This window comes from Rhinopithecus bieti, unplaced genomic scaffold (genome assembly GCF_001698545.2).
Source record: "Rhinopithecus bieti isolate Rb0 unplaced genomic scaffold, ASM169854v2 scaffold_32014, whole genome shotgun sequence".
Taxonomy (NCBI): domain Eukaryota; kingdom Metazoa; phylum Chordata; class Mammalia; order Primates; family Cercopithecidae; genus Rhinopithecus; species Rhinopithecus bieti.
Genome location: NW_016813639.1, coordinates 605,672 through 617,588, shown reverse-complemented (window position 1 = coordinate 617,588; position 11,917 = coordinate 605,672). Strand labels below are relative to the sequence as shown.

Sequence of the window (11,917 nt, the reverse complement as noted above, 5' to 3'; positions counted from 1 at the left end):
GTAGAGACAGGGTTTCTCCGTGTTGGCCAGGCAGGTCTCGAACTCCCGACCTCAGGTGATCCACCTGCCTCAGCCTCCCAGAGTGCTGGGATTACAGGCATGAGCCACTGCGCCTAGCTAAAATGAGCAGATTATAAAGTGTTGTCAATAATACAACAAATCTAAAAAGTTGATGAAAAAAATCCGTGGAGAAGATTTGAGGTTGTTTAATGCAACTTATTGCACATTGTAGAGTTATTTTGGGCAATGAGGTAAACAACTGCCTGGAATTGAGGGATGGTAAAAATTAATTTTCAAGAGGATTAGAAGATAAATGTCTTTCCTTGGGAAAAGACATTTCAAATATTTACCTCCAGTACAAAAGTGTTTAGTGGGCAAGGTGTGGTGGCTCATCCCTGTAACCTTTGGGAGGCTGAGGAAGAAGGATCACCTGAGGAGTTCAAGACCTTCCTGGCCAACATAGACCCAACTCTGCCAACATAGACCCAACTCTGTTTTTTTTTTTTTTTTTCCAAAAAGTAGTGTTTGTGAAATAGCAACATAGTCAAAACACTTCTGAAATCATGTTTCTAACTGACAATTTGAGTGTCTGTAAATATCCATGGGTTAAATTTGTGAGTGATACTATTTTTAAAAAGTTTTTCTTTGCATATGAATGCCAGGTCATAGTAAATGACACTATTTTAATGCCATGCAATATTTGATATAGAAAGTTCACAACTGGCCAGGCACAGTGGCTCACGCCTGTAATCCCAGCACTTTGGGAAGCCAAGGCAGTTGCATCATGAGGTTAGGAGATAGAGACCATCCTGGCTAACACAGTGAAATCCCGTCTCTACTAAAAAAATACAAAAAAATTAGCCGGGCGTGGGGGTGGACACCTACTAGTCCCAGCTACTCGGGAAGCCGAGGCAGGAGAAGGGCATGAACCCAGGTAGCAGAGGTTGCAGTGAGCCCAGTTTGCACCACTGCACTCTGGCAATAGAGCAAAACTCCGTCTCAAAAATAATAAATGAATAAAAATAAATAAATAAATAAAGTTTACAAAACTAAAGAATGTGGATAATTTCCTGGATTTTGTTTTAATTGGATTCCTTTGTGTTTTAATGACCAAAATCAGCCCTGGTTTTATTTCAACTGAAAGTATTCTTCACAGATGAAACATGATACAATTAGACTCTTGCTTGATGAATCTCCAGTGCCTGGCACTTGACAGGCCCTGTTTGTGTTTAATTTATATGGAAGTTCTAACATCCAGAATGGTTAAATTAGGCAGAGCAATTCTATTACAAAATCTTCCAGGTTCCCTGATAACATACTAGAGAGTTCTGAAGAACAGTTCAAAGGGTATATTGACTTTTTTTGTGGTTGTTGTTGAGACAGAGTCTCACTCTCTCGCCCAGGCTGGAGTGCAGTGGCTCACTACAACCTCCATCTCCCCGGTTCAAGCAATTCTCCTGCCTTGGCCTCCCGAGCAGCTGGGATAACAGGCATGCACCACCACACCTGGCTAATTTTTGTATTTTTGTAGAGACGAGGTTTAGCCATGTTAGCCAGGCTGGTCTCAAACCCTGATCTCAAGTAATCCGCCTGCCTCGGCCTCCCAAAGTGCTGGGATTACAGGCGTGAGCCACCGCACCCAGCCGGTATACTGACTTTTAATAGTTCCGTAAAATCAAAATTCTATCAGCACTGATAGAATCCTGGAACCTCTAGGTAACCGGCCTGTAGTGAATACACTGGCTCCTCCAGAGGGCTATGGTGCTGGTAACTCTGACCTTCATTATAGTAAGAGACTGGCCCCTGGTGGTAGTGAAGCAGATAGAATCAGTATTCTGCCAACCAGGCACACTGCAGTCTACCAGGCCTACCCTGCCCCCTTACCACGCACTCCCCGCTATTGGGGGAGAACATTCATTTTTATTTCAATCATGGGAAGTATCTTCTAAAACACACAGGCCTTTTTTTTTAAACTTTAAGCCAACTTTTCTGAAATGCACTTATTCCTTCTGACACAAAAAATTATTTAACATAACACTTTCCCAAATCCTACAGAATCAGCATAGTGCTAGACACATTATAAGGCCCTCAATAAATACATAAATTAAAATTTAAAACATAAAAATAATCTAGGAAGATAGCAAGTCTTTAGCACACTGATTCAAATTTCCCTATTAGAAAATGAATACTTTCTAACTGGATAAACTTGAGCTAAACTGTACATAAATGCATGTTCGTTCATGATCTTTAAATTAAAAAATCTGAGCTGGGTGCGGGAGTTCACGCCTGTAATCCCAGCACTTTGGGAGGCCGAGGCAGTGGATCACTTAAGGTCAGGAGTTCGAGACCAGCCTGGCCAACATGGTGAAACCCCGTCTCTACTAATACACAAAAATTAGCCTGGCGTTGCGGCGTATGCCTGTAATCCCAGCTACTTGGGAGGCTGAGGCATGAGAATCACTTGAACCTGGGAGGCGGATGTTGCAGTGAGCCGAGATCGCACCACTGCACTCCAGCCTGGGTGACAGAGCAAGACTACCATCTCAAAACAAAAAAAAGAAAAAGAAAAGAAAAAAAAAATCTGGCTGTTTAAATAAAAATCTACTGCCTCAAAATTTTTTTCTTAAAAAATTTTCTGTAAAAGGCCATAAAATGTGAGCTAATTTTCTGTATTTGAGTTCCTTTACATGTTTTTATTCCTAAATATATTATGAATAATGTAAAAAGTCATCAAGTGTCGCCACCCACATTGCAGATAGTTTATCTCATGCAAGTCTTAAATCTGGTTACGTGGCACTACCTCTAGAAACCACCCAGCACTTCCCTTTTATGGAAAAAACAAAGCATCTAAATTTTCAAAACTTTTGCTAGAGTGTTTCAACAGCCTCTTTCTTAAACAATTAGAATTTGCTTCTGACCAGCTACATTGTTGATGAAAACCCTCTCAAGTCTAATGAATCCATCTGGCATGGGTTTTCATTTTCAGGTATCTTGTAAAAGATCACACTAAACAGTCACTTAATTCTTAGGTACTTATAATCTGTTTATCCATACAAATACTAAAAATAGTAATTGGAATAAAAATACAATCAACACCAGTAAGGCACAAGTTACTACATGAAAGTGAATTGCACTGCCACAAAAATCACTCTTAAATTCTGAGCTGGATTCATTTTAATTATAAATTTCAGAGATGGACTGTAAAAGATCTAGTCTGAGCAGAAGCATCTGACAATCTGCTCTCCCATTCCCGGGCAAAATCCAATTCATATTTCTCAGCACAAAAGCCAAAAACAATCTTATAGTGTGTATGTTAAGAGATTGATCTAAAGATTCTATTCTTATTGTGTATATATAAACCCAGAAAGCTGTGGAATCTACCATAAATCTGAAAAATGTCCAGCGTTAACTACAAAAGAATGTTAAATAAAATTCCTGTAGTTTCATGAGTGAACCATCATGATTACATAATGTGTATTTTGATGCATTTATTTGGCTTTTGTCACTGGACTATTCATTGTGGAGATGAACATCTCAGTATGTCTGTTTTCTACGTTTAACATCAACGGCAGAGGTTGTTTTTATTAGCCTTATTTAGCATCGTGCACAGTAAATTCCAGTTTACTGTGCCTTATTTTTATTAGCCTTATTTAGCATCGTGCACAGTAAATTCTGGAATAATCTAGGGATATAAACTATTCAGATTTTTTTTTTTTTTTGACACAAGTGTCTTACTTTGTCACCCAGACTGGAGTGCTCACTGCAGCCTCACCCTTGAGGGCTGACACAGACCTCCCACCTCAGCCTCCCGAGCAGCTGGGATGACAGGAATATGCCACCACGCCTGGGAAATTTTAGAGATGGTGTTTCACTATGTTGCCCAGGCTGGTCTCGAACTCCTGGTCTCAAGCAATCCACCCGCTTTGGCTTCCCAAAGTGCTGGGATTAAAGCGTTAGCCACCGTGCCCAGCCATCTGGATCTTAACTGATTCTTAAGTCCTAGAGTAAACTAGCAAATCTAGGAAAGGAGACCTTCAGATAGACCAAATGACTCATTGTTGGGCGTTGTCCACAAAGCAAGCTGTTGAATTTCAAGGACTGGAGATTGGTTCTACCTTTGGGGGAGAAACTGGTTATCCCAGTGATGGAATGCCTTAATGAAAAATTTCCCTAAAGCTTCAAGTTCCTCTGTGGAGTCAGTTTTAGTATTTTACTAACTCACAGAAAACAACCAAATTTATGATATGATACAGGGAATAGCCTGGAAAGCACTTTCTTAATACTGCCTAGAACTCCCATTTTAAGCAAGAGCTGAAATTAGGATAAAATAATTATCCTATCTGGAAAGGCTGGGTGCGGTGGCTCATGACTGTAATCAAGACAAGAAAAGAGATGGGGCATGGTGGCTCACGCCTGTAATCCCAGTGCTTTGAGAGGCTGAGGCAGAAAGATGGAGGAGTTCAAGGGCAGCTTGGACAACACAAGGATATCCTGCCTCTACCAAGAAAAAGAAAAGAAAAAAGAAAGTAAAGGCACTCAGACTTGTTTATATAGACACTAGCTACAATATGGACATTAAGTTACAATAAAAAAAGAAGAAATATTAGATTTTGGATCACTGTAAAGCATAATGAGATAATCTGTTCGAATTTGCTTCAGTTTTCTTTCTTTTTTTTTTTGAGACGGAGTATCGTTCTGTCACCCAGGCTGGAGTGCAGTGGCGCGATTTCAGCTCGCTGCAAGCTCCGCCTCCCAGGTTGACGCCATTCTTCTGCCACAGTCTCCCCAGCAGCTGGGACAACAGGCGCATGCCACCATGCCTGGCTAGTTTTTTTGTATTTTTAGTAGAGACAGGGTTTCACTGTTAGCCAGGATGGTCTTGATCTCCTGACTTCGTGATACGCCCGCCTGGGCCTCCCAAAGTGCTAGGATTACAGGCGTGAGCCACCACGCCCGGTTATTTATTTTTTGAGACAGAGTTTCACTCTCGTTGCCCAGGCTGGAGTGCACTGGTGCGATCTCGGCTCACTGTAATCTTTTGCCTCCCAGGTTCAAGCTTCTCCTGCCTCAGCCTCCTGAGTAGCTGGGATTATAGGCGCCCACCACCATGCCCAGCTAATTTTTTGTATTTTTAGTAGAGACCGGGTTTCATCATGTTGACCAGGCTGGTCTCGAACTCCTGACCTCAGGTGATCCACCCACCTCGGCTTCCCAAAATGCAGGGATTACAAGCGTCAGACACTGCGCCCAGCCTTGCTTCAGTTTTAAAACCAGTTAAAATGTTCTATGTTCAGCCGATGTCTTAACAAGTTTGTTTTCCAATTAGAGATGAATGGAAAGATGAGTTAAAAATATATTGGAGAGGGCTGGGTGTGGTGGTCATGTCTACAATCTAAGCGCTTTGGGAGGCCAAATTGGGTGGATCACTTGAGCCCAGGAGTTTGAGACCAGCCTTGGCAACATAGCGAGACCTCATCTCTACCCCCCGCAAAAAAAAAAAAAAAAAATAGCCATGTGTCATGGTGTATGCCTGTAGTCCCAGCTACTCCAAGCTGAAGCTCCCATGAGCCTGAGTTCAAGGTTAGGAACTCTAGCCTGCACTCTAGCCTGGGTGACTGAGTGAGCCCGTTGCTAAAATAAATAAAACAGTGGAGAATATTTTAATTCCTAATTTTTAATAATATCTACATTAATAAATATAACATTACAAAATTTTTTGAGAGACAGGATTTCACTTTGTTGCCCAGGCTGGAGTGCAGTGGCATGATCATAGTTCACTGCAGCCACAACCTCCTGGGCTCAAGCAATCTTCCTGCCTCAGTCTCCCAAGTAGCTGGGACTATAGGCACTTTGCCAGCATGCCTGGCTAATTTCTTATTTTTCTGTTTGTAGAGATTGGGTCTCATTATATTGCCCAGGCTGAATTCAAACTCCTAGGGTCAAGTGATCCTCCCACCTCAGTCTCCCAAAGTGCTGGGATTACAGGTGTGAGCCACTATGTCCAGCTAAATGTAACATTATTAAATGTAAATACTACAGCATCAGTTCTACCAGAATGCTGCTTTAATTAAGTACAGCAAAATTCCAAACTCTAAAATTTTCATTTTTTCTTGAACAAATTTTGATGTATCTTTGTTCTTATGCAAATTTCTGACATACTACATATGAAAAATGATCTACTCTCAATGGGTATTATACATTTTATTTAAAGACTTCAAAGTAAAAAAAAAAAAAGTACAGAAATACAGATTACATTATGATGACCACAGTAGTATTCTACATGACAAAAATAAAAACAGATTTAAGTAAATGTACCGGCACTGAAAAAGCATTTACTTAACATCCAATCCAGGCTGCATATGCACAAAATGATCTGACCAAATGCTTATGCAAAATAAAGTTTTTCTTAGAACACCAAAATTCCAACCATTCTGACTGTCCGCTGCCTATTCCCCTGTTGAGTATTTTCAGCAAACTTTTATAGAATATAAAAATAATTGGCATGGCACTTAAAAGACTGCAAAAAACAACACAATTAAAAACATTACAATGCATTTCTGTATAAAATATACACCGTAAATATTATTAGTTAAAAAAAGATTTAAAAACAAAAGACCACCCTGAATAATCGTTAAAACCTCATCATAGAAAAATGCTCATCATTTTGTACATTATTGATAGAAACTACCGAGAGGTTTCTTTAGGGGGTTGGGGGGAAGGTAGATACCTAACTTAAAGATTCATTCAAAATTTGCTTTCATTTGTGGGTAATAACTCACGGCTTACCCCTTCTCAAAATGTTTTATCATGAATACTCTAGTATTTAACCACAGGACAAACATAAAGAATAACCTGAAGAAGGTGTCGAAGGCCCCAAAAGAAGTCTAAGGTGGCCCACTAGTGTGCATTTTAAACAAACTTCCTAGGTGGTTATTTCACATTCCAAAATCTGAGAACTAATGCCCTATGGGAAACAGCACCACTGAAAAGCAAGGTCATAAACATATTTCTGACATCAGATACAGAATTCTAAGTTTATGATTTGAAGTGAATACTGCTTTTTGTTTTAAAAGAAATTTCAGGTGCTAAGAGAAACATATTAAATAAACATGCGGATGTATATAAACATTTTCCTTTGAGGTTTTCATTGCTTTCAGACTTACATTATTTGAAGGAAAGAGAGTACATAGCTAGAAACTTTGGAAAAATGACATTTCCAGTGAAAATGCAGCATCCACCCCTCCAAAAAAAGATAATTTATTAAATGCCTACAAATTTTAAAACATTTGAAATTTAAACTAGATAATTTCCTAAAGTCTTACTAAGATTAAAAAATTTTAAGTAATTTAGATAATCATGGTTACTTTTTAAGTCCCTTTTCATTAAAAAAATATTTAAAATAAACAGAAGGATGCTATATTTGGCACCCCTTTAAATAATAAACTGCTAAACACTAATATTAATAAAAAATAATCCAAGGAACTCTGCCTCTGAAATGTATTCTACTATGTGTTACATGTGTTATCAGTTAATAAAAACTCACTGAAAGAGCTGATACTGTGATGTGTGTGAGTGTATACGTGTATCCTGAACATTCATGCCTACTTTATTTTTCTGATTTCACTAAAGACTCTATAAACAGGGTCCAATCATATAATGTGGTTTAGGGGAAGAAATGAGCATAATTAAGATATCCTACTTAAAAAAATAAATAATTTTCCTGTATACTAAATTATAAGGAAAAAATATTATACATTCTGCCTCCACTGAATACATGGAATGCTTTTACAAGTTTGGTAACAATATTGAGTGCCTCATTTGAATCAAGTCACAAAAGCAACTGTGGGGATTCACTCTCCAATAGGAAATAAAATATTACCACTGTACTTTTCTGTATCTATTTTAAATTTCCGTTTTTTTCCTTTCTTTATACTGAGTAATTTTCCATTCAACTGCATCCTTGGTCCTTTGCATCATATAGATTAACATTCCAGTTAAAGTTTCCCATAAAGGGATAGGCTCAGAAGGGAGCTACCCCGTTAATATACTTAAAAGAAAATCACTTGTGCCAGTTTTGCAAAATAGTTAATGATTTGGAATCTGATTTATAATAAAAAGTGTCTGTGTTTTAGCTCAAGAAGAATTTCCCAATTTGGTTTTTGTTTTGTTTTGTTTGGTTTGAGACCGAGTCTCACTCACTGTTGTCCAGGCTGGAGTAATCTTGGCTCACTGCAAACTCCATCTCCTGGGTTCAAGCGATTCTGCTGCTTCAGCCTCCCGAGTACCTGCGATTACAGGTGCCCGCCACCATGCCCAGCTAATTTTTGTATTTTTAGTAGAAACGGGATTTCACCATGTTGGCCAGGCCAATCTCGAACTCCTGACCTCAAGTGATCTGCCCGCCTTAGCCTCCCAAAGTGCTGGGATTGCAGGCGTCAGTCACTGCACTCAGCTGAATTTCCCAATTCTAAGCAAGCAGCATCTCTATTACCAGTTTAATAACTGCTGCCTTAAAAAAATCGATAATTTATTTATCCAAGGCAGTAAAATTTACATCTGAATTTTAAACATAAAGAACTCCAAAACTAATAGGTAATATTAAAAGTTGTTGCATTTTATATTAATCTTTTATTTCAAAGTTAAACCCTGAAATGATTTAATACAGAATGACAAAAATTATGGGAGGTTTATGATGTAATCCCACTACGTGCCTTAATGCAACAGATACTTTTTTAATGCAGTGGTTTTCTTTTTTTTTTTTTAAACAAAAAAGATAACTTCATTACTCATCTGTAGGCCTTTTAAAACTGAAAAACCAGTTCAACTAAATTTTGACATGATTGTCTGGAAGCTAGTATTAATTTCTTTTTCATAGTAAAACAGATGTAATAATTGATTAATATATGTCTATGAGAGAAGATATTGGGTGTTTTTTTGTAGGTGGCAAATATAAAATGGTCAATTGTATCCAGGCTGGCAGCAAGTTTATCCATGCATTAAATGGCAACATGAGAAGAATACATGGTTGAAAAATGAGGATCAGACACATTCTTCTGCAGACATCAAAAGAGGATTGATATACTCAAAACCTTCAAATTCAGACTGATCAATCTTCCTCACAATGTCACTGTTGAAAGAAAAATAAATTTATTTTCATCATCATAATAAAGATTTCTTCAACCTTTAAATGGTAAAATAAGATTAAAAAACAAATAATTAGGTTAACTGTACTGAAAGAAAATCTATAAATTTTAGATTAATCCCCAAAATTTTCTAGACGAATCAAGAATGGAGTACTGAAAATTTAAAAAGCCCCGATAATCCCACAAGCAAGTTTAGAGCCAAAAAGGAGTTCGAAACTGAGGACCGAATAAAGAAGACACCAGTTGTCACCATTCCAGTTAATCTTAACTTTTGACCAGAACAATATTCTTAGTTACAGGTGAACATCCAGGTTTGAATTAGCATTCAATTTAGTAGTCACCTCAACAGCCAGATGTTAGATGGTATAGCCAAGAAGAAGTTAGCCAAAAGGAAAAGGCAACAGAACAAGTACACTGAGAGACCTGGAATGAGGAGAGAACACCACAGGGAGACCTTGGGTCACAGAGAGGGGAGAGGTTGTCATTTTGTTACACTGGCTTCTACTTTAATACACAGTGAGTAGTGCTATCAAATATTTAATACATAAATGTATATGCCATACTAAGAAGCACAAAGTTACAGAGGATACAGTCCCTTCCTTCAAGGAGGGGAGGTAACTCATACTGGAAGAGAAAGCAGTACTTGTTAAATTTTACACACAACAAGCTAAGTCCTGTTCTAACCACGGTTCTAAAGAAAGGCATGACTTCTAGTTGGAGAAATCAAGGAAGGCAGTATTCATTTTGCAAACACTTAATGAATGGAATGATGAAAGACTGTGGTAGGGCTGGGGAAATGCAAGTAATTTATTAGGGTGGAACACAGGAATAGAAGTGTGTTAGATGGCAGATGATGCTGGAAGAAAAATAATGGCTAATAATCAAAGAAGCCAGTGATGTTTCTTAGGAGTTTCACCTTGATCCATCAAAGATCCGGTTGCATCTGAGGTGGCTCTGAAAGATGGGAAGATTTCAACAGGTAAAAATGAAGGGGGAATATACAGGAATGAGCAGGCAGAGGCAGAGACAATAATACTATTAGTGAATGGTGAGTAGCAAAGACTGATGAGAACACTGTTTGTATTATGGTAAGAGGTATCACTAGAAAGTCAGGCTGGAGCAGATGTGGGGAGGCCTTAAATGCTAGCCAAGAGGATAGATGTTACCTAATAGGCAATGAAGGAGTTACCGAAGGTTTCTGATTAAAGGGGTTCAAGAATTGGAGTGGTACTTCACAAGGCATACAGAATAGGTTGCAAAGTGAAGGAGTAAAGATCAATTAGGAGGCTGATACAATACTCTGGGTATGACTTGAATGAGGCCTGAACTAGGATCTGCCAATGGGAAGAGAAAAGAAGGACCTGATGTAAATGATGAAATAATGAAAACATAGACAAAGACTTGGCAGCTGCAGGTATTATGTAATCTGTTAAGAAAAAGGAGTATGGGCTGGGTGCAGTGGCTCACGCCTGTAATCCCAGCACTTTGGGAGGCCGAGGCGGGCGGATCACAAGGTCAGGAGATCGAGACCAGCCTGGCTAACACGGTGAAACCCCGTCTCTACTAAAATACAAAAAATTAGCTGGGCGTGGTGGCGGCGCCTGTAGTCCCAGCTACTCGGGAGGCTGAGGCAGGAGAATGGCGTGAACCCAGGAGGCGGAGCTTGCAGTGAGCCGGGATCGCGCCACTGCACTCCAGCCTGGGTGACAGAGCGAGATTCTGTCTCAAAAAAAAAAAAAAAAAGAAAGAAAAAGGAGTAGTCCACAATCCCTGACATCTGGAATCTGAACGACAGGAACACACTGTGGTACAGTGAGCAGAACTAGGTAACTAAAAAAAGGAACTGATTGAGAACAATAGAAAGAGACCATAAAGGGTCATTACTTTGATTTTAGACTTCATATATTTGAGCTGCTTGATGACAAACTGGGGAAGTCACATGTTAAACAGAAATGCAGCTGAGGAGATCTAATGGCAGGGGATAAGTGCTTCAGAAACCATCATGCATTTATTCTTCACAGCAACCTTATGAAGTAGTCAATTCGAGAACAGGCTCAGAGAAGTTATGCAATTCTTATACAAGGTTACCCAGTTGGTAAGAGGTGGCATCGAGATTCAAACTCCTATCTTTTGATTAAATTCAGTGTTCCTTTTAATACACAATGCTGTCAGAAATAATGATCTGGTACACATCTTTCTCCTCTAGTAGACAGGATGCTTTTGGGGAGATTAGACTGTCTTGTCTTTGAATGTCTAGTATTTAGCATAACGCCTTTTGCTCAATAACCACTTGCCATTTAACTGAGAGTCATTTAATTAGCTGTTATCTATGCTACAGGGCTGGCTGAAATCTCCAAGGTACAAACTGCATACAGCAAAAAGAAGGTTGTCATGAACAGAACCATGAAGCACCCTGGTCTCAAGGGGACAGGGAAAACACATGAGAGAAAAGTAGTCACAGAGATGAAACAGAACCAGAATAGGCAGGGCTACCCAAGGCAAAGCCATGAGTACCAAATGCTTTACATTCATCAAGGGAGGGGAGGACTCACCCCAAAATGCTTTATAATTTAGAAATTAAGAAATTGATTCAACTTTCAAAAGCTGGAGGACAGGCTCAGTTGTAAGGGGTTGAAGTGTTGACAGAAAAAAAAAAATTAAAGACAATCAACGTTGACTAGTCTGAAGAAGTTAGATTAGAGGTGCTGCATATTTATTTTTCTTTGACCATGAACATCTATTGACTTTTTTTTTTTTTTTTTTTTTTTTTTTTT

The 11,917-nt window shown here is 38.9% G+C and overlaps 1 protein-coding gene across 1 annotated transcript in view; it reads right to left on the bottom strand.

Moving 5' to 3' along the window:
* Positions 1 to 6,182: 6,182 nt before the first annotated feature.
* The window catches only part of PRKCI (protein kinase C iota), a 90,982-nt gene continuing 85,247 nt past the window's right edge, over positions 6,183 to 11,917 (bottom strand). The window contains exon 18 of the mRNA XM_017848792.1: positions 6,183 to 9,127. Coding sequence (XP_017704281.1) covers positions 9,040 to 9,127 — 88 coding nt within the window. The 3' untranslated portion in view covers positions 6,183 to 9,039. The remainder of the gene's footprint in view (positions 9,128 to 11,917) is intronic.